Source organism: Bidens hawaiensis, unplaced genomic scaffold, assembly GCF_021521415.1.
Source record: "Bidens hawaiensis isolate Kalapana, Puna unplaced genomic scaffold, B.hawaiensis_p1.1 tig00018140_1, whole genome shotgun sequence".
Classification (NCBI taxonomy): domain Eukaryota; kingdom Viridiplantae; phylum Streptophyta; class Magnoliopsida; order Asterales; family Asteraceae; genus Bidens; species Bidens hawaiensis.
This window is the reverse complement of record NW_027492744.1, coordinates 161,916-189,622: the sequence shown is the minus strand read 5'-3', so window position 1 is coordinate 189,622 and position 27,707 is coordinate 161,916. Positions and strand designations below refer to the sequence as shown.

The window sequence follows — 27,707 nt, the reverse complement described above, 5'->3', positions numbered from 1 at the left end:
ATAGTTTCAAGATCTTAGGATGAGAGAGAATTGATTTTGTTCCATTTATTTGTACTATTACAGATTAAATAATTGATTTATTAATCAACAAAAAGCATATTTTCAAGCAATCATCTCAGCCATCTATTTAAACAATCAATGGTTAAGAGAGGGTTTCTAGGGTTTTCTTAAGTGGGTTGAGTTTTTAAAATATCCTAACCCTATATATATAAGTTGAATTAGTTTATTCTCGATCTATATATGCATATTCATATATTATGTATTCATATATTTTTATTTCATGTATGTGTAATTGTGTATATCATTAAATAACACGTATTAATTTTTTTCTCTTGTTTTTCTATAGAAACTAAGGAAACAATACAAAAAGGAAAAGAAAAAATAGAAAGATGACTCGCGAACATTAAACGAATCTTAACTTTTTTTGCATAAGGTTAATTTTATATTAAACATTTTGATAAAAAAATTTTTGGGAGACTTTGTATGTTTTGGAATTCATTACTTGATTATAAATGAATTTTATATGAAGGTTTATTTCATTTTTGGTTTTTGTATTATGTTTTAGTTGTGTTATATTACGGTTTTGGTTGTGGTATTATAGATAATTGTTTGCCGGTACTGTATGGTACCGATACCAAATTTAATGGAGATTCTTTTTAAAAAAAAAGAACAAAATAGCACCAAAGCGAGTACCGTATCCGAAAGTACCTGTACCGGTACTCGTACCCACACCATAAAATTGGGTACGGGTACAGGTACCCAGATTTACTAATTTTAAGTACGGATACTTAGGGTACATGTACGAGTACAGATACGGATACGATACCGATGTCATCTTAAATCGTTCATATTTTTCCGCTGGTATCTCTGAAATTGGTATCAGAGCCACGCAAATTTCTTTCGCGGGGGCTCTAGCCGATGAATTTAATATACATGAATACGATTTTAATAACTTAATATACTTAGATTTTAATTTTATAAATAATACTTTTATAATGCAAACAGAAGAAATTAGTCAAACTTTTAATTCAGATTATGATTTTGATGAAGATTATATTTCAGATGAAGACTTTAATTTTAGTGGATATGAATTCACTAATTCCGAATACTATTATGATGATACTGATTGGCAATACCCTTCACCGTAATGGAAAATAATAGTTTTAATAAACTAAAAGAAACAGAAAACTCTTTAAAAATAGATAGAGATATGATAGAACTACAAAAAACAATTATATTTTATGGAGATAAAATAATTTTTAAATTAGATACGATTATAGATTTATTAGAAGCAGCGTTCCCAAATAGAAAAAACAAAATAACCCCAAATAGATTTCAGGAACCTTTAGTTCAACTTTTACAAAATATGAAAATTCCTAAAGAATATAAAAGAAATTAGAAATGAGCTCAGACGACTCTGAAAACGAAGTTTACGTATCTCCTGAAATAGATAATTTAATAACAAAGATAGGGGATATGGAATTAAATGATAATTTTATAAATATAAAGGCTAATGAGGAAAACTTTAATATTAATGATACTGAACAAACAAGCTCAAGTACAAATCCTAAAATTCCAATAAGAGATGAAACCCGTAGGTCAGCACAAGGATATGCTGCTGTAAAATCAACAATAAAAAATGAAGATAATTATAAACCATACCAGAATATGAAAAATGAACCGATTAATCCCTTTGGAATATATTTAGACGTAGATTGTATAAAAAATACGGAAGAAGCAATAGATAAATGGGAAACAGCTTTAAGAATAGCAGTTTCTGTTAATAGAATGGATATTGAAACACTTCAAGGATTCTTAGAAAGAACTTTAATAAATAGTGCTTTAAAATATTGGCAAAATTTACCTTTAGATATAAAGAGAACAATATTTGAACAAGATGAAATAATAGCAAACATAATAACAAGAGCAGTGGAAGCCTTTAGGTTAGAATTTTGTGGAGAAGGAAATATTATAAAAGACCCAGCAACTATCGAAAAATACTCAACAGCCTTAATAAGATTACAATTATGTGACATATGTGAAATAGATAGATATATTTGTGTATTTCAAGATTATTATTACCATATATATAATCAAGTACCGGATATGAATAGTTATTTAGCATTATTTTTTGCAAAAATACCAGACCCTTGGGGACAAAGATTAATAAAAACTTATAATCCAGGAACAGCTGATACGTTAGGAAAAAGAATAACTCATGTTAGAGATAAATTAAGTGAATGGTGCGGAGATGCTATATTAGCTAAATTAAGCAAGGGATTAAAAAGAAAAATATCTTTATGTTGTAGTAGTCCGAAAATGCCTTTAATGATTGGATGTGATAGTTCATATTATTATGGAAAGATAAAAAGAAAATATAAGAAAAGAACTCATTTTAGAAAAAGATATTTTAAAAAGCGTAAAACAAAATACTATAAGAGAAAGGGATATAAGAAGACGTTTAAGCCTACTTATAAAAGAAAACGAGGTCCTAAGGAATGTAAATGTTATTTCTGTCATGAAAAAGGTCATTATGCAAATGAATGTCCAAAAAAGTTTAAAAAGAATCTTAAAATATTTGAAATAGACGAGGATATAGGAAAAATGATCGAAGAAGGAGATTTTATACCAATAAATGATTTTCAAGAAATAGACTCTGATGAAAGTATATTTATTTTAACTGAAACAGAATATACGTCATCTGAAGATGAATAGATTGGATACAGCCTCTAGTAGTAAAATAAATAATAACATAATCAATTGTCAAAATGAACAGTTAGGAGAATATAAACAAGAAATTTTAATAGATAAGAAAAAGCTTAAGCAAATACAACATGAAAATTTTTCGTTATCAAACTATTCAGGATTTAAATTGAATACTTTACAAAGATTAGGAATAAGACCTAGAGATCATAATTTATATTATGGATTAAACATTCAAGAAAGGGCTTTAGATATTAATATAACATCCAATAAAGTTATGATACCTTTATTATCTAAAAAAGATATTCAAGAAAAAATACAAAAGGTAAGACCAGAAATAAGAAATACTTTAGGATGGGTTCACGTTGGAGCCATCCAAATAATAATAAAATCCACATTTAAAGAAGGTATAGATACTCCTATAGAATTAGCAATCATGGACAATAGGATCCAAAATAGAGAAGAAGCGTGTCTTGGAATATTAAGAGGAAATTTACAATATGGAAAACTTAAATTTAATATTTATCCAAGAATTTCCTATCATATTCAAGACAAGGATTTTGATAAAACGTTAAGTTTATTACAAGATTTTAAAAGAAAAGATTTCTTTAAACAACAAAACAGGCCATATTCTATTACATATGCTATCTCTTATGCAATATCGAATACTTATCATTCCGATTGTTTTAGTATAAAAGACACAATAGATTTTCCTTTTTTATTTAATGATGTGTGTCAGATACAAACACCTACCTTACCTAAAATAGAAGAAATAGATTCAAGACCATTAAGTCTTGATTTACAAGACAAACCGTTATTATTATCTAATAATGTTTCTTCTAGATTATCATTTTCTAATAAAAGTGTAATTAGTCACCATTTAATAAGAGATACAAATTCTAATAGATTCTCTGACATAATTAAAGCAAAAGAAGATACTATAAAAAATTACAAAATACAAGGAGAATACTTTAATGGAAATAAATATTCTCATGTAAACATTTTAATAGATACAGGTGCAAATGGAAACTATATAAATTTCAAACTTTGTAAGAATTTACAAAAATATCCATTAGACGAACCTCACCAGTATACTAATTTTAATGGTGAACTACATGAGATTAATGAAGCTGTGGAAACTATGATAAAATTTGGAGATGAAAAAATTCCATTAAGATTACTAATAAGTAATGAGGATGAAAACGACACATTAGAAATTATGTTAGGATTGACATTTTTAGAAAATGTTAAACCATATCAGATAACCTCTTACGGGTTAAAAATAACACGATATGATAAACTAAAATATATACCAAAATGACAAGCCCTAGAAGTATTTATATTCCAATATGAATCACTTATAAAGATTATAAAGCCGAGTATTTTGCAGCTTACATAGATAGTGGTTCAGGATTAAGTATTTGTAAATCAGAATGCTTTCCAGAAGAATACCATGAGGATTTAACACCTTGTAATGGTATTAGTTTTTCTAAGGATATAGTCTCTTTAAGAAGAGGAATAAGAAATCCAATAATATTGTTAGGATCATATCTAGTTAAATGTCCTTCATTCTACTTTTATAATTCAGGATCAGACGTATTATTAGGAAGTGATTTTTTAGAAAGATTTAATAAGATAACTTTTGATATAATAGCATATCAAATAATATTAAAAACACCATGCCACCACTTAATAGTTGTTAAAAGAATAAAAAATGCATACGGAAGAAAATTTCCAATTAATTTTACAAAACGCGTCAGCAAGCGTGGTGATATAGGCTACAAACCAAACCCAAAACTTGAAAAAGGAATCACGATTTTACAATGTTACCCAGAAAAACCATTAGACTATCAAGTAAATCTAAGAAATTTAGATATCCATATTGAAAATATAAAGCATAAGCTTAAACAATGTTATACAGATAATCCATTACAATTTTGGAATAAAAATCATATAACAGCAAAATTAGAAATGAAAGATAAAGATAAGGAAATAAGAATAAAGCCTATGAGATATAATCCAGAAGACCAAAAAGAATTTAGCACCCAATTAAAAGAACTTTTAGATTTGAGATTAATTAGAGCTAGCCATAGCCCACATAGTTCTCCTGCATTCCTGGTAAGAAAACATGCAGAAATAATAAGGGGAAAACCTAGAATGGTAATAAACTATAAAAAATTAAATGATAATACTGTTTTTGATGGATATTTCTTACCTCATAAAGAAAGTTTAATAAACTGGACTAGAAATAAAAAGATATTTTCTAAGTTTGATTGTAAAAGTGGATTTTGGCAAATAAAAATGCATCCTGATAGTATTAGTTATACTGCATTCTCCACCCCTCAAGGTCAGTATGAATGGCTTGTGATGCCTTTTGGATTAAAAAATGCACCACAGATTTTTCAAAGAAAAATGGATACTATATTAAAAAATTACGATTTTATTTTTGTTTATATTGATGACATTTTAATATTATCTGATAATATCAATAATCATTTAAAACATCTTGATATATTTATAGATTTATGTATAAAACATGGTTTAGCCCTATCTGAACGAAAAACTAGCTTACTAAAAGATAATATTGATTTTTTAGGTATGAAAATAGATGGTAAAGGAATAGAACTCCAGAGCCATATTCTTGAAAAAATTATATCCTTTCCTAATAAATTAATAGATAAAAAGCAAGTACAAAGTTTTCTTGGTATATTGAATTATGCTTCAGATTTTATTAAAAATCTTGCAGATATAAGAAAGCATTTTCAAAACCTATTAAAGAAAGATAAGATATTTAGTTTTGATAAAAGCTTAGAAGACCAAGTGAAAAATATAAAAGAATATTGTAGGAACTTACCAAAATTACAATTACCTAAAGAAAACGATGATTTGATATTAGAAACAGATGCTTCAGAATATTATTGGAGTGGGATACTTAAAAAAATAGACTATGACTCCGAAAATAAAAAAGTTGGTGAAAGCATTTGTAGATACTGTTCAGGCACTTTTAGTGACACTGAAACAAGATATCATATTAACGAAAAAGAGCTTTTAGCAGTTGTAAAAAGTTGTCAAAAGCTTTATTATTTTCTATTACCAGTTAGATTTTTACTAAGAACTGATAATACACGAGTAAAAGCTTTTATAAAAAACAATTTGCCCTCTAAACCTGAGTATAAAAGGTTAATTAGATGGCAAACTTTAATATCCGAATATAATTTTGATATAGAAATAATTAAATCTGATAAAAATGTATTAGCAGATTTTTTAACCAGAGATGGAAGATCATGAGATAGCCCAAAAAATGGATAAGCATATTGAAGACATGGATAGGCAGGTGGTGTCTATAAAAGAAATAATGAAAGATATGAAAGAGATGCTAAGTTATTTTAGCACTCTCCCTGAACAGGTCTCAGACCTAAAAGATTTGATCACAAGAAATTGTCTTCTTATAGACTCAAAAATAGTCTTTTATGAATATGATAGCATGATATTGAAATCTTTGGTAAAGCACCAAATAAAAGAAAGAGTGGATTTATCTCCTATATATAAGGAGGTGAAAATAGAAAAAAGAGATATCCCGTCATCTTCAAAGGGAGTTCAAACAATAGATCTTACTTCTGATCAAGATGAACCTAAAGAAAAACATTTTAATTTTAAACCACATTCTGGGCAGACTTCAAATTTTGATAATACTTTCCAAAGGATACCAACTCAACAAGATCTTGTTGAGCAACAGTGGTTTAAAATGAGAGATTTATATAACCTTAAAAATACAGATATAAGATATGTTGATTGTACTGGGGTTTACCCCAGAATTAATTACTTACAAGGTAATTCCCCTGAAGAAATAAGACACTGGTATGATTTTGGATCAATAAATTCAATATATCTTACATCACCAAATTTCCCAGAAATTTCCTTTTTACCAAAATGGGTTAGGGACGGAGTAAGGGACAATTATCTATATAACTCTACTATTACTCCAAGTGATGTTATGGTGTTAAAACTATTTTCTGCAGGGCCTGATTTTTATAAAAACAATAATTACCCTGTATATCATCTGATTATAATAGAAAAAGTTCATGCATCTCTTTCTTACAATATAGAGACAGAAAGATTAAAAACTTTTCAAAATTTTAATGAAAATGATATTCATAACAGAAGAGCACTTGGTATGAAGATAGTTCTTTGTACTCTAGAAAATATTTTTAAAAGAGAATTTAGAACTTATGGAGGAAGTAAGATGCATTCCTCTGTTATGATAGCTCCAGCAAGGAGAACTCCTCCAGCAGCTAAAAAATATATAGAGGATAAAATCAGATTTTTGGATACTGGTGTTATAGCATCAAGTCCTCAAGCTCAATATAAACTGTGCTTAACCAGAAAACATCAACACAATGTTTGTCCGGCTTGTTCTAAGAAAAAGGACAATATGATTATTGATTCTCCTAAAGAGAGTCAAACATCATATGAAGATTAAGATTTTAATTAATCTTATAAAAATAAGATTTCATAAATTAATGATGGATAAACTCTCATGAGATACATACAAAAGTTGGAATGCATGGATCATATAAATCCAAATGTTAGAGTTCCCATAGGGAACATGGATACAAGAGAAAAGAAAAGCCAAAAGTTCAAGTTTCCATGAGGAATCTCAACACCAAATTCAATGATCTGACAATGGAGAATTTCAAGAAAAAGAATATCACATGGAAACAAGATATAGATGACAAAGTGGTGAAGTCTATCTAAAGGGATAAGGGGCCTATATAAGAAGAAAAAGAAGGAAGAAGAAGATCATCGGGCCTAGAACAAAATTTCAAAAAAGAGTGTTTAAGCCTTCATGTATTAAAAATAAGAGTGTTTGTATTTACTTATGTACTTTCTTTCACATCTTCATTGTAAAATACCCATCATGAAATAAAAACTTTCACTTTCCTTATAATACCTTTGAGTGTTCTTCCTATTTAGAAGTATTTCTCTTTTAAAAAGAGGAAATCTCCAACTACGAACTGTTCCTTTTTACCATACACCGGAAGTAGGAAACGAAACCTGGTTGAGCTGAATATTGCTGAAGGAGCCAGAGAGGAGTTACCTAAGGATACTTAGGTTTGGTCTGGAATAACCTAGTAAAAAGACTCCTGGTGTAACCCGGCGATATCTTGGTCAAAACGGGGAAAAGGTACGGAAGCATGTTGGACCCTTGTTCTTTTTAATTTTAAAATACTTTTAAATATCTGAATCTCTTGGGTCTTATAAGGAAAATTCTCATAATTAATTTGAAACAGAGATATAAATACTTGCCTTAATAATTTTAAAATTACACTTAAAAATAATCCCTATGTGTTTAAATTTTGCATACTTATTAAATATTTGTTATAATATGTGGTTTATAAAATTCATAAGTTTCTTAAACTTAGATATAATCTTAAATTTCATGGATAATAACTTACTTGAACTAATAATCTTAAATCGTTCATATTTTTCCGCTGGTATCTCTGAAATTGGTATCAGAGCCACGCAAATTTCTTTCGCGGGGGCTCTAGCCGATGAATTTAATATACATGAATACGATTTTAATAACTTAATATACTTAGATCGTTCATACAGTACCGGCAAACAATTATCTATAATACCACAACCAAAACCGTAATATAACACAACTAAAACATAATACAAAAACCAAAAATGAATTTAATATAATGCAAAATTAACTTTTTTTGCATAAGGTTAATTTTATATTAAACATTTTGATAAAAAAATTTTTGGGAGACTTTGTATGTTTTGGAATTCATTACTTGATTATAAATGAATTTTATATGAAGGTTTATTTCATTTTTGGTTTTTGTATTATGTTTTAGTTGTGTTATATTACGGTTTTGGTTGTGGTATTATAGATAATTGTTTGCCGGTACTGTATGGTACCGATACCAAATTTAATGGAGATTCTTTTTAAAAAAAAAAGAACAAAATAGCACCAAAGCGAGTACCGTATCCGAAAGTACCTGTACCGGTACTCGTACCCACACCATAAAATTGGGTACGGGTACAGGTACCCAGATTTACTAATTTTAAGTACGGATACTTAGGGTACATGTACGAGTACAGATACGGATACGATACCGATGTCATCCCAAATTGAGCTATAAGCATAAGTTCACATATAAACATTTATTTAAAGCAACTAGTTGTATAATTTTATAAAAGTTAGACGTGGCAATCGAAAAATTAATGATAATGAGCATGACTTATGTTTTTCTTCATCTTTTGTTAATTTTTTTGGTTACAATGTATAAATCTAAAGCATCAACTCGTAATCAAATGAAAAAAAGATATGTATTTGCTCTAATTTTGAGTGAGTTGACAAGATGACATGTTCGATATTAGTACAACTGAAACACAACCTGTTTATCAAACAAAGTATGTGTATCAACCCAAATATTACACGCTTTATTGATAAGAGGGTAAAATATACCAAGTTGTATGTTAGCCGATTGAGATTGCTTCCTTAGATAGACAGATCGAGTTTTAACTTAACCGAGCTTCAGTCCGAGTCCGAGCTTAACTCATCAAGCTTGAGTAACTGGATGGGCCTATTATTTGAATATTTATTATTCAATGTATTAAAATTAAAAGTATATATTTATGTAATTGCTGTTTCACATATATAACTATGACTAAAATAATAATATAATATATGGCATATTATATATAATTAAAAGTATATATTTATGTAATTTTTTTAATTATAATTATATATAAAGACATAAATTGGATGTGGCTCAATAGTAGAGCACTTAGTTTACTAGTGAGAGGTTGGAGTTTCAAACCTCACTATCACCAATTTATATGAGAGATATGAGGGTTGACCCTGGCTTGCCAGGGTTCGAGTCCTGATCTCACCCGGTTTTACCGGCTCCTCGCTGTCGTGCCGTTTGGCGGGCGTGGGGGTCGGGTTTTATCCGGGAAATCCCTCGATAGGTGGACCGCTAGGGGCTCCGTCCGTCCGGAGTATCCGGACTCATGGCCGGCTTGGTCTACCTTTAGCAATTGGGGGCCGCGTACGAAGTACCCGACATTACTTAGTTGGTCGTTCCAAAAAAAAAAAAATTATATATAAAGACAAATATATTTATGCAAATAAGCTAACAAATGCCATTTAAATAAAAAAAATAAACTAACAAATAACTAACGAGCCGAGCTCAAGTTGAAAACTATTCGCGATCCGATCATAAGCTTTAAACCAAAGTTCCAAACAACGACTTAAAACCCCTTTACACCTTTACTTATTAACTACTCAGCTCGTTTACACTCTACTTATTAACGAATGAACTCGTTTAAACTTCTATCTATTAACGACTCAGCTCGTTTACACCTTAACTCATTTGCACCCCAACATATTAACAACTCAGCCCCTTTAGACCCTTATACTTATTAATCATACCAAGCTCGTCGTCCTAAAATCTGTTTCGGGATAACTATCAACATGCTTATATTCGATTGCCATTTATGTAAATCATCATCTTGCTTATTATTATTATTATTATTATTATTATTATTATTATTATTATTATTATTATTATTATTATCCCCCCCTCTTCTTTTCTTTTTGTGAAATAAAAATAAAAGGAAAAGAAAAGAAAAGCTGTTTGTTTGTTGAGCCGTCAAGATTTTACTCCGTCAATCTCCAATCGTTAAGTCCTCCGATTCCTCTTTTGCCCTAAAAACTTCTTCCATCCTTCCTTCATCAAACCCTTCTTTCTTCGCTTCTCTCTTTAATTTTACACACAAACCCTTTATTATTTTTACCGGATCTGAAACCCTAAAACTTACCCACAAAACCCAACTCATTCCTCCTCCTTACTGGTCAGTTCTTCACACATGCATGCAATTCTTGTTCTTACTGTGTTTTTCCACCCAAGATTTCATTTTTATTCATGGGTTTTCCGTTTCTTGAATCTTTTTCTCAATTTCTGATGTGGGTTTTGCTTTTTGGCTAACATTAAGCTGCATTGGTCTTAATGGTGCATTTTTTTGTGCTGAAAGATGATAAATTTATGGTTTTTGTGCAGTGTTGTTGATGTAATGTGTTGAAGCTTGAGGGAATAATGGCCTCTAAAGGTCCAAGGTCGAAGCTTGATCATGAGTCGCGGGCCAAGAGACAAAAGGTAAGATCAGTATTGGTTGTTAGTTGTTAGGTAACCTACTTTTGCTCATGTAGATATGTTATGTGATCGTTTAGGGCCCGGATACTGTCTTGAGTTATAGTTTCATACCCTTGTTTTATTTATCTTTTTTGTAAGTAACTAAGGTAGTTTTGAAATAATACACTCTATTAAGAGCACAACTAATGCGGTTTTGAGATCACCTGGAGAAGACACGGTTAACGTGAAGGAGTGCGTTTGTGAAAAAGGGGGGCGGGGTGGAGCGTCTCATTGTGGATACTTTAATTTGGTCATTACAATTATAATACATTCGAATATTATACATCACATTTTGTTGTAACTAGTTATTTAGTTTTGGTTATTTGGTACCATTATCTCCTACTTCACATTCAAACACCTCTATCTTTATGCTCTAGTGGACTTTGGTGGATATATATTCACTTTAATAAGACAATATCAAGTGATGAGAAACTTGTGTTTATGTATGAATTTGTATATGTGACCCACTCTATATATATATGCTAAAAGAATATGTTTTATTCAATTTTGTTCATTTTTAACGGTTTTGTAGGCACTTGAAGCCCCCAAAGAACCACAACGCCCGAGAACACATTGGGATCATCTCATTGAAGAGATGGTGTGGTTATCAAAGGTATGATCTTGTTTCATTTTATACTTAATCTTGTATCTTTATTCTTGTAAAGTTTTAACTTAGTAAGTATTTCATACAAAATTTGCTATTCTTTCAGGATTTTGAGTCAGAGAGAAAATTTAAGTTGGCTCTGGCAAAGAAGATTGCCATACGGGCCAGCAAAGGTATGGTGGATCAGGCCACACGAGGAGAAAGAAAAGTCAAGGTTAGATTTTTGATTTTTTTTTCTTTTTGACATTTTAAGTATGTATGTATGTATATGATTTAATTATTTTTAATTTTGATGGGTAGGAAGAAGAGCTTCGGATGAAAAAAGTTGCACTAAATATCTCCAAGGACGTGAAGAAATTTTGGACGAAAATTGAGAAGCTGGCAAGTAACTTTAACAATTTAATACATATTTTTTATATATACATATTTTGTGTTTTATTAATTATTATGTCATTTCAGGTGCTATACAAGCATCGGTTAGAACTTGATCAAAAGAAGAAGAAAGCACTTGATAAGCAACTTGAATTTCTTCTAGGGCAAACAGAAAGGTAAACATTTACTTTAAAACAAGATTATATTATAATACGTAAAATCTCATTAATCATTTCTTTTTACTGGCAGGTATTCGACAATGCTGGCAGAAAATCTTGTTGATTCGTCTTCTAAAGAGCAGATGCCTGCATCTTCAGTGCAGGCACTACCGGCTATTGAATGCAAAGATCAAACTGATGTCAACGGGTGTACTGAACCAACCATTGGTATAAAAAATGGTATTTTTAGCTAAAAGTATTTCATTTTGAGGGCCCTTTTCTTTATATGATTTGTATGTGTCGTTCTGGCAGAGTCCCAGTCAAATATTTTAGAAACTGACGGAGATTACAAGTCTGAAAATGAACCCGTAAGTACTTGCTCCCTTTTCTTTTTAATTGTTAGAAACAGAAATCTAGGCCTGTAAATTAACAGAACGAACACGAAGGGTTTATTCGTGTTTGTTTAATTTTAATTGATAAACAAACAAACATGGGCGATTAAATTGGTGTATTTTCTTGCTCGTGTTAGTTTTCTAAGAAATGAGCGTGTTCGTGTTTGTTTGCTAATATTTTAAATGAACTGAACATGAACGTACGTAGACGGACATAAGCCAAAACCAATTTAAAGTAAATGTGAATATCTTATTTAAAGTTCAAAATACCTTCATCATTACATCCAACATTGCAAAAGAAAACACATCTATCTAAACAATAGATTTTAAAATGTGAAAATCAATTGATTTTGGATCAGCGATAGTAGTTCATAAATCTAAATGAATATGTTCAGGGTCAAAGTTACACTAAAACTTAAAGATTGCATATAAAAGGTGCTCATTTTTTTTTACTTTCTAAATCTTGTAACTTAAATGATAACCCCTTTTTTTGCCTTCTTGTTCTTCATAGAACTTAAAATCGATAACTACAAGTAAAAAGTTTTGTCTTTTTTAAAAAATCATCAGTTGATCAGTGATTACTTTTAACTTAGTTGACACAAGAGAGAATGGATATGCAAATCTTGCTAAACCAATTTCTAGGGTTTAAAAAAGCCTATAGCTTTCCAAATATTGCTGCACCGATTTCTAGAAAATCTTGTATATAAAACAGTTATGAGCTGAATTTGAGCTCAAATATCTGATTTTCTTGCTGCTTTAGGAAGACGATGAGCATACAATTGAGGAAGATGAAGCCCTAATTACTGAAGATGAAAGGCGAGAGGAATTAGCAGCTTTGCAAAATGAAGTCGATTTACCCCTTGAGGAGTTGCTTAAAAAGTATGCTGTTGGTGAAGAAGGTTAGTTGTTCCGACCCTCATTTGCATTTGATATGACATAAGGGCCATGTTGACCCAGAACACTTATGTTTAACCTTATTTGATCACAATCGTTGAATATCTTCAGCTAGTACAGATAAGACTCCAGGAAAGACTGAAGATGTAGCTGAACCAAGCAAGGCCCGGGATGATGTTTCTCAGTGTAAGTAACTTGAATACGGGTGGGTTTTGGTAACCTGTCAAAACGGGTTCGGGTTAAAACTGTTGCTTAATCTCATTTTCCCATTTTGTGGAATATAACTATTAGCTAATGCGATAGCTATAACAAAAACTACCTTGTTAAGTTTGTAATAGTTTATCTTAATGAAGTAATTTTGGACGTTTCTATTTGAATACATCAGTTAGGCTACTTTAGACACGTTTAGGGGTGTAAACAGGCCGAGCTCGACTAGGCTTGAGCTCGGCTCGTGAGTAGTTTTTCAAGCTTGAGCTTGGCTCGTTTATTATTTATTAATTAATCTATATTTTTATTAATTATTTTTGTATCTGTTTCATAAAACATAATATGTTTTATTTAGACCTGCAATGCTATATGGAACAGATTGTTGGGCCATCAAGAAGGCACAAGTGCGGAAGATGGAGGTAGCAGAAATGAGAATGCTACGTTGGATGTGTGGGCACACAAGGCTAGACCGAATAAGAAACGTTGTGTTTCACGAGAGATTAGGGGTGGCGAACATAGCAGACAAGATAAGAGAGTGGAGATTGAGATGGTTTGGACATGTAAAGAGAAGACAGACGACGAATCCTGTTAGATCCGTAGAAAACATTACTATAGAGGGGAGGAGGGGTAGAGGACGACCGAAATTGACTTGGGATGAGAGGATTAGGCATGATTTGATAGACCTAAACCTCTCCGAGGACATGGTTGAGGATAGGAATTCGTGGAGAAGTAGAATTAAAGTTAAGGATTTTTAGAGAGAATTGAATACCTTAGGGCTTAGACTTAACTTATTTAGGTCACATACCATAATGGTATTTCCCTTACATATATTATTATTATTATTATTATAATTATTATTAGCTTTTATATAGCTGTTAAACTGTGATCTTATTATTAATATTATTATAATTAGTAGTAGTTTTTATATAACTGTTAAACTTTGATTTCCTTTATTTTGCTTCATACACATGTACTTAGAGCCGAGGGTCTCTCTGAAAGCCACCTCTTTATTCCTTTGGATAGAGGTACGGTGTGCCTACATCCCACCCTCCCCAGACCCTACTTATAGCTTTGCTGTCGGTGGGATTTTTACTGGGCATGATTGATGATTGATGATGATGTATAAATATATTTTTTAATATATTATATAAAAGCTATATAAATATTATTTAGGCTCCCGGGCCAGCTGAAGCTTGATAATTGAATCTCAGGTTTTGGCTCGTTTGTTAAACAAGTTTACGTTTAGGCTTGAGCTCAGGCTTGAAACTCGTTTAAGCTCGGTTTTAGCTAGCCGGTTTTGAGTAGCTCACAAGCGGATTGGCTCGTTTACACTCCTAGACATGTTTTAAGCCGGTCAAGAACCTATTTGAGCTGTCTCATATTTAGCTAAGAATTTGCGGTTATCTCGTTGACCTGTTATCAATGAAACACAAACTAAATTGAACCGTTTGTCATATGAATGGTTTGACATTTTACAGGCAATGGAAAAGAAGCTTCTGACCATGGTTTAAAGAAAGAGAGTCGTCATTGTGTAAGTTGTAGGTTTTCATTATGGGTATAAATGGAAATTAAAATTCACTGCTGATCGTTATATGTATTTTCTCACGTTTATTACAGGCCGAAAGTAATGGCGGTCCATTATTAGTTTCCCAAAAGCATCATTTGGAAATCAAGGAACATTATGTTAGAAAAAGAAAACGTGGTCAACAGGAACAAAAACGATATTTGGAGTTAGACGTTAATGAGGAAAATGTAAGATAATTGTTTACACTCTCTCAAAAGTTAAAACACTTGAAAATATAAAGATATTCTTATAATTCAGTGATATATATATTTTTTGGTTTTAGGAGGATGGCGACTTTGTTGGTACGAATGGAGATGATAAGGTGTGTCATATGATATGATGTGTAGGCAATTTTTTTTCTTGCATTGATATTTAACCATCATTTATCTTGTATGCATAATTTTTTTTTGATATCAAGGATGATGAAACGACCATGTTGGAGGAAGAGGAACTAGCAAAGGCAGAATCCGATGATTCAGTAGATGCGGTGAATACTTTTGACTTTGATTTTTGAGATTTTGTCTTATTGTTATAGTCGTTGACGTGTAGTGTATCTTTCCTATTGTGATCATTTAGGGTCAAACTAATAGATTCTGATAGTATGATGAGTAGTTAGCTGTTAGAAAACTGATTACTGAGATAAATGTAAAATTAGTTAACTGCTCTTTCATAGCCTTTTAATGAATCTAGATTAGGAAACTGATTAATTTAATGGGATTATATGCTAACATTTTTAATTGAGATGGGTTTTTATGAATCAAATTATTATTTGCAGATTGCATTATTGCAAAAAGAAAGTGAAATTCCAATAGAGGAATTGCTTGCAAGGTATAGACAGGTATATTTATAAACACGTGACAAATTATTATCTAAAAATTCTCCTCATATCGTAACGTCTTTTTTTTGGTCATATCTGATTATTAACAGGATCCTGACACAAATCATTCAGAATCTGAATCTGAAAACGTGTCCGGTTCTTCAAGACAAAAAGAAACCAAAACTGATGTTGAAATCCAATCTGAACAAGAAGACAAACAAGAACAAATGGTTGATGATGAGGGTGGGGATAACGAGGACAGAATTGCTGACGCGGCAGCCGCTGCCAGGTCAGCACAGCCGACAGGAAACACGTTTTTGACAACAAAAGTCCGAACAAAACACCCCTTTTTACTCAAATTCTCTCTTCGTGAATACCAACACATCGGGTTAGATTGGCTCGTGTCAATGTATGAAAAAAGGTTAAATGGGATTCTTGCAGACGAAATGGGCCTCGGGAAAACAATTATGACAATCGCGTTACTTGCACACCTGGCGTGTGAAAAGGTGATATGGGGCCCACATCTCATTGTTGTACCGACAAGTGTCATGCTCAATTGGGAAACTGAGTTTCTTAAATGGTGTCCTGCGTTTAAAATCTTGACTTATTTTGGAAGCGCGAAAGAACGGAAACATAAACGACAAGGGTGGATGAAACAGAATTCTTTTCATATATGCATCACGACTTACCGACTCGTTATTCAAGATTCTAAGATTTTCAAGAGAAAAAAGTGGAAATACTTGATTTTGGATGAAGCCCATCTTATAAAAAACTGGAAATCACAAAGATGGCAAACGCTTTTGAATTTCAACTCAAAAAGGCGGATTCTTTTAACGGGTACACCGCTTCAAAATGACTTAATGGAATTATGGTCGTTAATGCATTTTTTGATGCCACATATTTTTCAATCCCATCAAGAATTCAAAGATTGGTTTAGTAATCCAATATCTGGTATGGTTGAAGGTCAAGAAAAAGTCAACAAAGAAGTGGTTGACCGGTTGCATAACGTTCTTCGCCCGTTTATACTCAGAAGGCTAAAACGAGATGTTGAAAAACAGTTACCTGGTAAACACGAGCATGTTATTTACTGTAGACTGTCTCGCAGACAAAGAAATCTTTATGAAGATTTTATTGCCAGCTCAGAAACGCAAGCTACACTCGCAAGTTCCAATTTTTTTGGGATGATTAGTGTTATTATGCAACTTAGAAAAGTTTGCAACCATCCGGATTTATTTGAAGGGCGCCCCATTATTAGTTCGTTCGATATGAACGGGATTGAAATACAGTTTTGCTCTTCTGTGTGCTCGGTTCTTAACGCGGGCCCGTTTTCAAAAGTTGACCTTTGTGGATTAGGGTTTGTTTTCACTCATCTTGATTTTGACATGGCATCTTGGGAGAGTGATGAAGTACAAGCTATTGAAACACCCTCGATTTTAATCAAAAAACGTGTAGAAGAAATCGGAAGTGAAGTTAAATTCGGGAAAAAGTCAAAAGGGTTTAATATCTTTGAAGAAATTCAGAAGGCGCTTCACGAAGAGAGACTTAAAGAAATGAGACAACGGGCTGAAGCGATTGCGTGGTGGAATTCTTTAAGGTGCAAGAAAAAGCCCGTTTATTCAACGGGGTTGCGTGATATGGTCTCGTTTCACAAGCCCGTTTTGGATTCATCCAGGTTTCCAGAGCTCGTTTTGTCTCCGGTTGAACGGTTTGAACAGATGGTTGACCAGGTAGAGAGTTTCATGTTTGCAATTCCAGCAGCACGGGCCCCACAACCTGTTGGATGGTGCAGCAAACCTGGGACTTCAGTGTTTGTTGACCCAACTTACAAGTCAGAATGCTCAAAGTTAATTTCACCATTATTAACCCCTATCCGACCCGCTATTGTCAGAAGACAAGTTTATTTTCCTGATAGGCGGTTAATACAGTTTGACTGTGGAAAGTTACAAGAGCTTGCGGTTTTGCTTAGAAGACTAAAATTCGAAGGCCACCGAGCGTTAATCTTCACTCAAATGACAAAAATGCTCGATGTTCTAGAAGCTTTTATAAACATATATGGATACACGTACATGCGATTAGACGGGTCGACCCAGCCAGAAGAGAGGCAAACCCTAATGCAACGGTTCAATACGAACCCGAAGTATTTTCTTTTTATTCTGTCTACGCGCAGTGGCGGTGTCGGCATTAATCTTGTCGGTGCGGACACAGTTATATTTTATGATAGTGATTGGAACCCTGCAATGGACCAACAGGCCCAAGATCGGTGTCATAGAATCGGTCAAACCCGTGAGGTGCATATTTACCGGTTAATAAGTGAATGCACGATTGAAGAAAATATTTTAAAAAAGGCGAAACAGAAACGGGCTCTTGATGATTTGGTGATTCAGAGTGGGGAGTACAACACTGAGTTTTTCAAGAAACTTGACCCAATGGAGTTGTTTACGGGTCATGAAACGGGTATTGTAAGTAATATGCAAAAAGATAAAAACCTGACAAACGGGCCGGTGTCGAATGACGACGTGGAGGCTGCGTTAAAGCACGCGGAAGACGAAGCTGATTACATGGCGTTAAAGAAAGTTGAACAAGAAGAGGCGGTTGATAACCAAGAATTTACAGAAGATGGCATTGCAAAAGTTGAGGATGATGAGCTTTTGAACGAGGAAGAAAACCCGCAAACACCAAAACGGGTCGACCCGAATGAAGATAAGGGTGTGGAGTTGGTTAAGGTTGTCGATGATGATGAGGTGGACATGATGGATAGTGTTAAACAGATGGGTGCGATATCTGGGAACGAGATTTCGTCTTTTGAGAGTCAACTTCAGCCGATTGATCGGTATGCGGTACGGTTTCTTGAGCTGTGGGACCCGATTGTTGATAATAAGGTGCTAGAGACGCAAGATTGGTTTGAGGAAACCGAATGGGAATTGGATCATATTGAGAAATTAAAAGAGGACATGGAAGCCGATGGTGATGAAGATGATGAGCCAGTCGTCTATGAAAGTGAGTTACTTGTAAATATTAGTGGTGCAAACAAGCTGTAAAGCTCGAGCTCGACATTTGAGCAGTGGGCTCAGCTTGTTTTTTATTTAATAATTAATATACACACATTTTTAGTTATTCTAATCTTTTTTAATTATAGTCTTTATATGCAACACAATATATTTAGTTGTTTTTGTCATAATTTCGTACATAATAATTATATAGTTATTATATAGTATTTTATATATATGTTATATAAAAATTATATAAATAATCGGCTCGTTTAGGCTTGCGAGCCTACTTGATCTTGGTAAATGAAGCTTTGGCTTGTTTATTAAACAAGCTTATTTTTAAGGTTAAGGTTATTTAAGCTTGGGTCGATTTGGGCTTTTAGCGAGCCGATATCGAGCAGCTCCCAAGCGCCTTGGCTTGTTTACACCTATTAATATATGTATGATCTAATGACTTTTTTAACAATTTTGTTTAATTTGTGTTACTAGGATGGGATTCTGAATTTGCAACTAAGGTATACCAGGAGCAAGTAAAAGCGTTGGCTGAAATTCAGGTGGGAACTTTAATCTTTTTTTTAAAGGGTGTAAGTGTAAATGCTCTCGTTGCTGATAATGACACGCTATTTACATTTTTTAGTTGATGGAAGAACGTGAAATGGAAGCTCGAGAGAAGGAGAGGCAAGAGCAGGAGCTTGCAGCATTTGAGTCAATGAGGTAAGAATTAGTTTTTTTAAAATCTACCTGTTGGCATTTTTTTTCTTTTGTTAATACACATTAGCAGGTCAGATTGGTCGAAACAGATTTTGTTCAAAACATGAAGTTCTTGGTTTGCTTATAAATGGGTTGGGTGGGCCCAGAACATTTCTAGTCATAAAAGTTCACTATTTTATATAAGTTATTTAGTTTGTCAAATAAGATTGAAGTTAAATTGTTTGAAAGATAATCTTTTATATGATTAAATGATTTAGGAGGTTTTAATGTTTTATACATGAAATTTCATGCTTAAAGGATATTTCAAACAAGACTAATTTTGGCCCATTTGACCTGTCATTTGTTACCAAAATGATTTTCAGCCAAATTATGTTTGACCCATTCTCTGTTTTTGTACCAGTTTGACTAATAAGGCAATTTTCACCCAAAATCTCTTTGACCCGTTTGGCTTGCCATCTATTTATTTACTAGTTTGATTCTTCAAGGCAATTTTCAGCCAAATTTCGTTTGACCCGTTCTATGTATTTTACTTGGTTGACTCTTTTAAGGCCGTTTTCGGTCAAAATCTATTTTGACCTGTTTGAGCGTTCTCTCTCTCTTAATCTGTTTTTGACTTTTTAGTATTTAAATTGATCTATGCGTTTCAGATCCGGGTACTTATTTTTCAATCTGACCAGGCATGAAATAGTTGTCAAGAAATCAAAGTCAAAGAAAAAGTCAAAGAAAACAAAGTTCAAATCTTTAAAGAAAGAATCTTTCTCGTCTACAACAAAGACCCCAAAAACCGAGTCACCAAATGTAGTTGTTTATGATGATGATTATGATGATATTGATCTCGACGAAGAATTGATCTTTGTGAAGAAACGCAAAAAACCCGTAGAGGAAATCGAAGCCAAAGTTTCCAAGAAATCCAAAAAAGTCAAAAAGATTCTTGAACCGAGCCCATTAGAATTTGAATCAAATTCTGTACTCAGCCCACAAGAAGAACCACCGAAAGATTTGAAATTAAGTGGAAGTAGTAGTTATAATAATCGTGAAGTTGACCATAGGCTGCTCAACAAAAGCAAACCGGGTATCAAAATATATATCACTCCAATGCCTGTAAAACGGGTTATGACTATAAGACTCGAGAGGTTGAAGAAGGGAAGTATTTGGCCAAACGATTGTTTTCCTGCACCCGATCCGTGGTTATCGTCTGAAGACGCGGTTCTTTGTGCGGTTGTGAATGAATATGGTGTTAATTGGAGTTTGGCTAGTGACGTCTTGTATGGAATGACAGCTGGCGGATTTTATCGGGGGATTATTCGACATCCCGTTCATTGTTGTGAGAGGTATCGGGAACTTGTTCAGAAACACGTGTTGTCTAGTTCCGACAATAATAATATTCATAATGAAAAATCAAGCGGCAAAGCTCTTCTTCGAGTATCCGAGGTAAGTGATGGTGTTAGTGTGTGTGTGTGTTGTAACACTTGCCTGGTCAGAACCCGATCTCAAACCAGATTCTTTTACCTTTTTAACTTGGTTATAACTCGAAACAATAAAGTTTAGGCTTAAGTCTCTTTATTAATTAATTAATGATTAAGATAATTATACATTTGGGTTGAAATATTTGCATTTCACTAATTATTAGATTCTTATAACTTAACATATAATATTAAAAATGAAAATCCATACATTCGGTTCGGTTTATTCGGTTATAGTGCGTGCAAAACCGTAACCGAACCAAAACTTTTTGTTACATGGAAACATAAAACTAAACTGTGTTCGGTCTTCGGTTTTGATTTTCTAAAAATTTTGGGTTCGGTGCGGTCTGGTTTCAATGATCAATTTTGCCCCGAACCCATTTGGAGACTATTATGTATGTATGATGACGCTATGTTTTTTAATTGCAGGAGCATGCCAAAATGTTGTTGGATATCGTGTCCGAACAGCCCGATCAAGCATACACGCTTCAACAACATTTCTGTTATCTACTTACATCTGTGTGGAAGTCAACCACTCAGTTTGGTCAACGCAGAAGTCTGTTAACAAGTGGAAGATTTCATAACACGGGTTTAAATCGTACTCGAGACCCGATTATACCACAATCACAAAAAATGGATTTCACTAACTCAAGTCCGATGAGTAGATTAGTAGCCGATGCACTCAACAGTTCTCAAAACATACCAAAAGATGACCGGGTTTCAAGTGTCGGTGAAAGACACGATTCTCGAGGTGTTGCTGAGCTGGCGGTTACTTTAGAGTTTCCTCCGGGCCGGGCTCATGATCAAAGTGTTCCATTGCCACCTGTTATACCCGTGTTGATAAATGACATGGAATCAGTGTCGGCTGAACACGTACCAGCTGGCGGGAATAATCATTTTAGGTTGTCAAAGGATATTGTTGAATGGCGTTTCAGGTACGTGTGCTTGTGAAGTTATCTTAATACCCTTAGCTTAAGCAATACATGTTTTCTCAAATTTAATGTTCTCGTATAAATGTATATAAACAGGGTTGGGTCGAAAACGGGCAGGGTCTTGTTGGTTTGACTTTGACCCAAAACATGTTTTTGTCCAATTTTGTTTTTTTATTAGTTGTTAATTAATGTCTTGAATTTATGATCATAAAAAATGTATTATTAATTTATTCTTATAAACATCCGTATTTTGAATTTAAAAGGTTTTGGTTTAGCAAAATTTTGACCAAAGTTGACTCCTTTTCGCAATCGTTTGAGATAAATCGCAACTTAATAAACGGGTCAAATTTGTCGACTTTAAGGATAACATTTGAACACAATCTTGTACAGGGATGCATCAAGAGTTGCAGTTGAGGGCAGTTTAGCTTTACCTCCGTCACCATTCCCGATAACCGAAGTGAAATCCCGACACCCGACAAAATCCCAGCTGTTGGGGAAACACAAGCAGTCTAATACTGAAACACCATTGAAGCATACTAAATCCAAATCAAGAAAACACGTCCTGGGTTTAAATGACCCGAATTTGCAATCGCCATTAACAATCCCGAGTGATTTAACTTCAAGATTTGAAATAGAAGCTTCCGTTCCAGATGTCGGGATTGATGAATTTCTAATGCCTGAAACGGGCCTCGGGGGGTTTGATATCGTGCCTCGTAATTACGATCTGGGCTTCACGTCGGGCCTTGAGGATTGTTCGTTAATGGAGTTTGCTGACATCGGGTAGGATTGGATCTGGGTGGTTATGAATTTGGTTGGTAAGCTAATCGGCCCGTGCATTTTGATGGTGATGGTAACGGGCTGGAATCTTTATCGATTCAAGAAACAAGAAAACAGAGAAACCGCTAACTTAATGTATCTGGAGAATGGTGGTGATGTGGGGCCAGATACGCGATTCTTGAGGTTTTGCACATAGAATGAATGTAACATTGTATAGCATGAGGTCCTTAAACCGTGTTATGTTTTGTGGTTGGTTAGCGGGAAATCGTGCTTTTAGTATTTCGGTCGAAAATGATAATTTATTATTTGGACGCGGTCCTGTTATAGTGTAGGACTTTAGAAACAGAAAATTAGACTTATGATGAAAGAAAAGCAATTCACTCTCAAATATTGCTAGATAGGACCGGCCACTTTGACGGTTTGAACCGAATATTTTTATTAGTTTTTCTTTTAAAATCAATAGTCTGCGTTAAAAGTTTTTCAAAAATCGGAGTAAAAAAGAATTACAATAAATAAATGTTAAGCAGTCATTCTAAAATATAATCTAAGTTAAATATTGTTGGTACAAAATTAGTTCAGTGATTTTTAAGTTTTGTTTTACAATAATAATTTGATATGATTAATCGGTCATGAAATTAAGTGAATGGGATTTTTATGATGTTTATTAAATATATGGATTATTTTTATAGTCCAGTTGCGTGTTTAAGTTTATTTGATTATTCATGTGACTGATATACAACATATGAACAAAAAAATGTTCAGAATTAAAGCTATTACGGATTTACGGGTGGTCTTGGCTTAAACAGGCTTAGTTTAGTCAACCAATCTGTCCTAAATAAATGGGCTTGCAGATTTAGAACACGGATCTTTGGGTGACTTTTTAAGAGCTAAAACAATTAAAATAAATAACAGGAGCATAACCTATTTTTTTAAAAAGCAAGAAAACCAACAAAACGACATTCCTCATGTAGATTCGATTCTCACTTGGGTCATTTCTATGGACATCTAGGTGAAGGGATGAATTAGGGCTTTAATCCCGGGTTCGAACCTAACAGGGGGGAAAGGTTTACGAATTCCATCCGGTTTCCGCACATCAACGGGGTACGGTCTCACAGCCGTCGTGGAGTTGACCTTGGACATGGCCTCGAGATGAATAAGTTTTCACGTATAGTTACTGCGTGCAGCAAGGCACACCATGTCTGAGGTATTAGAATTTTGTATTTGACTTTCTTCTTTTGCATCGTCTTTGTTTTTTTTCCTTTTAACGGCAGGAGTAATTAATATAGAAACCAAAAGTACCTCCTGTATATTCATTTCCTATATGTTGGGTTTGGATTTAATATTTCATTTTGTCAAGTCCTTATGTTTATTTGATTTGGTTATAACAGTTTTAAGATGTTTTAGTGCATATTGATTAGTTATTTGGTTTGAAATAATTAATGATTAATAAATTGGATGTGGCTCAATGGTAGAGCACTCACTTTTCAAGTGAGAGGTAGGGGGATCAAACCTCACTACCACAATTTATATGAGAGATATGAGAGATGACTCTGGCTTGCCAGGGTTCGAGTCCTGATCTCATCCGGTTTTACCGGCTCCTTGCTGTCGTGCCGTTTGGCGGGCGTGGGGGTCGGGTTTTATCCGGGGAATCCCTCAATAGGTGGACCGCTAGGGGCTCCGTCCGTCCGGACTCGTGGCCGGCTCGGGCTACCTTTAGCCAATGGGGGCCGCGTACGAAGTACCCGGCGTTACTTAGTTGGTCGTTCCAAAAAAAATAATAAAAAATAAAAAAATAATTAATGATTAGAATTTTCTGTCATCGATTGTTTATCATTAAGCATTGATATCTGTTGTGTCTTAAACCTTGAAACTGGTAATAACTAGATTCAAATTCAATTGTGTCAGTTACTTGATTTTCACATCATTAGTCATCACAGTCAAATAGTTTATTTTTTTTGAATTATTTCTCAAAACGAGCAGTCAACAAATTATGTGTATGTGATTTACAACTGGTTATAATTAGGTTACTTAGTACATTTCACATCCCAAGACCTGGATATTGCCATCTTTCTCATAATTGTTTCACTAATCAAAGTTTAATTGCTACTTGAACCGTTTTCACAATAAAATCTCAATTTTCAGTTGGACATCGATTGCCCACTCTAGATTAATACACAAATAGCAATTTCCACTGATTCATTGTGAATACGACACCTTCGTTGCCCTTACTAATTAAAGTTACTCTATGAGCTCAGTTGTCTCCTAGTACCGATGGATAGGTTTAATACTTAGGTGACACGTAATGTTTAATGCACTCAAAGGGGCATTTTCCATCACATACACTATTTTCAACCAAATTAAATCATTATTACTTCAAGCCACATAGGGCTTTATTGTAGAAATTAGAAAACGCCCATGCTCTTATAACGCCCCATAATGCACGGGGGGTGATGTAGCTAGGGCTTTATCTGCCATATTATGCCCGATATAATGCCTCATTACGATTGTAATGGTCTTCGAAGAAGAAGACTTCAAGGTTCGCACGGTTAACAAAACTATCATTTGAAATGGTAAGAGAGTAAGTAGATGGAATAATGTGGAGACGACATTACTTATCCGTACTAGTACAAGTGATTAAGATCCGATAATTAAGTTGTTTTATATTAGACCGTGACATCTACATTAAGTTATATCTACCAATATTCGTAAAATAATTAGATTTTCTAAATTTTGAATACTAGTCATTGTGATCGTGACAAACTTTGAAAAGAATTAATTTTGTAAAAGTCTGAATTATAAATTTTAATTAGCAAAATGATTAATACATTTAAAGGTGCACAAGTCCATTTATGGGCTCAAAACCTCTCTTTGAGTTTGAGGGTAAATGATCGGAATTTACCAGTTTGAAACAGAAGTCAAGTTCGGGGGTTTGGTTCCCAACCTGGCCTGCTTTTATGCACCTCTAGGTACATTAGGCTCTAGGACTCGGGCATGGCCAGATATGTAAATAATTAGAAATAACTTTTGAGAGAATGGAAAAGCAGTGAATAATTTTGTATGTTTGATAATTTATTAAATGGTATTCAAATATTCTATCCACGTAGAGCTGTCACTTTTACCCTAAACCCAACCCGAAAAAACCCGTACCCGAACCCGAACTAACCCGACCCGAGATACCCAAACCCAAGAAAAGGCTAACCCGAACCCGCGCCCGAAGTAATTCGGGTTGGTTCTTGGGTCCGAATTCTAGGTTTCGGGTAAACCCGAATAAACTTTTAGTTTTTAGATATATATTTAAGTATTGTAGGCTAATCCTTAGCCGCTGATGTTATAGGAATTTTGTCTCAATCCACCAATTATGAATCGATTATTTATTGTTTATTAATGTTTCATTTTATGACTAAAAGCGACTATAATTCAACACCCTAATCACGGCATATTGAAGATGATTATGTCGGTCTTGTTTAGTACGGCTGAACTTCGTTAAATTTTACTCTTTTTATGATGTTTTATCGGTTTATTTTTGTTTTGATATTGGTTTATTTACATTATGAATAAAGAAGAATATGTTGCATTTAAATTAGTAATGTCATTTTTTTTCCTATTTTTCTAAGTTACTCGAAACCCGATTAACCTAATCCGAAAAAACCTGAACCTGAAGAAACCGTGAGAGATTTGGGTTGAGTTTTGGATCTGGATTTAATACTTTGAAACTCAAAGAACCCGACCCGAAAAACCCGAAAAACTAACCCGAAGAACACGAATATGTTGCATTTAAATTAGTAATGTCATTTTTTTTTCCTATTTTTCTAAGTTACTCGAAACCCGATTAACCTAATCCGAAAAAACCTGAACCTGAAGAAACCGTGAGAGATTTGGGTTGAGTTTTGGATCTGGATTTAATACTTTGAAACTCAAAGAACCCGACCCGAAAAACCCGAAAAACTAACCCGAAGAACACCCTAAATCCATGATCACTCGTGCAATCAAGTGCGAAAGTCATTGAGTTCCAACAAATTATTGAAACCAAAACGAGAAATGCGATTGAGATTCAAGACATCGAATTTCAAAACATGAACATGAAATTAAAAAAAAAAAGAATAATAATAATAATAAATAAATAAATAATAAGTAGAGACAAATTATGATCGGCCATCCATTCTGATCTGCCCAGCGTGCCAGGCCAGTATTCCGTGCAAGGAGCCTGGCTACAAACGTATTGGTTTTTTATGCTTTTGACTTTCTTTTTTCGTCACCTTTTATTATTTTATATTATATTATATGTAGATATAATTTTAATTACATTTTCTTAACCTTTAATTAATTTTTTCGGTAATAACTAACTTCAATCCTGTCATGATATATTTCTTGATTTCAGGCTTTAGTAGGGCATCGGGGCTCTCCAAATTTGAAGAGTGCGATAGTCTAAATATAAGAAAGTCGTCGTTCTAAAAAAAAGTTATAAGTACTATATAATCAAAGAAATACTCTATATATTTTTATTTACAAATATAAAGTTAATACTAGTTAAAATAGTTATAAAGTGTTATAAAGAATATATATATATATATATATATATATATATATATATATATATATATATTACACACATACTAATATAACAATGTTAAACCAAAACCCACATCAAGGCGACAAATGCATGCCCCCCTCGAAATCGCCCCTTTGTCGTCTAGGGGTTGGTGTTCTCGCCTCTTGTTGCCCATATTTGCCGCCCAGTACAGTTAGACTAAGTGGCAGTAAAACTAACTAACTACTTAGAACTTATCTTAAACAGATATAAACGAAACATTAAAAGCTCTCTGTTGCTCCTTACGTTTTCTCAAGCCACCAGATTGCTTCATTTGTAAATGGAGGCTTTTCATGCTTTTAACCCGAATTCATGGGTATGGGTCTCATCA

General features: G+C 33.5%; 1 protein-coding gene across 1 annotated transcript; it reads left to right on the top strand.

Annotated features, from left to right (window-relative positions):
* The first annotated feature begins 10,779 nt into the window (after positions 1-10,779).
* LOC143555526 (protein PHOTOPERIOD-INDEPENDENT EARLY FLOWERING 1-like) lies at positions 10,780-23,216 on the top strand. Its single transcript, XM_077045061.1, has 20 exons — positions 10,780-10,874; positions 11,443-11,523; positions 11,621-11,728; positions 11,815-11,895; positions 11,974-12,062; positions 12,136-12,272; positions 12,357-12,412; positions 13,197-13,335; positions 13,442-13,516; positions 15,016-15,068; positions 15,155-15,289; positions 15,385-15,423; positions 15,520-15,588; positions 15,877-15,939; positions 16,029-18,915; positions 19,395-19,459; positions 19,543-19,619; positions 20,294-21,047; positions 21,509-22,014; positions 22,402-23,216. The coding sequence occupies exons 1-20, from the start codon at positions 10,815-10,817 to the stop codon at positions 22,793-22,795; spliced, it is 5,868 nt and encodes a 1,955-aa protein (XP_076901176.1). The 5' UTR covers positions 10,780-10,814; the 3' UTR covers positions 22,796-23,216.
* Positions 23,217-27,707: the final 4,491 nt, after the last annotated feature.

Coding starts and splice junctions, on each gene's coding strand:
- LOC143555526 (XM_077045061.1), top strand. CDS start 10,815: ATGGCCTCTAAAGGTCCAAGGTCGAAGCTTGATCATGAGTCGCGGGCC. Junction 11,524..11,620: donor AGATGGTGTGGTTATCAAAG/GTATGATCTTGT, acceptor CTATTCTTTCAG/GATTTTGAGTCAGAGAGAAA. Junction 15,589..15,876: donor CCGATGATTCAGTAGATGCG/GTGAATACTTTT, acceptor TATTATTTGCAG/ATTGCATTATTGCAAAAAGA.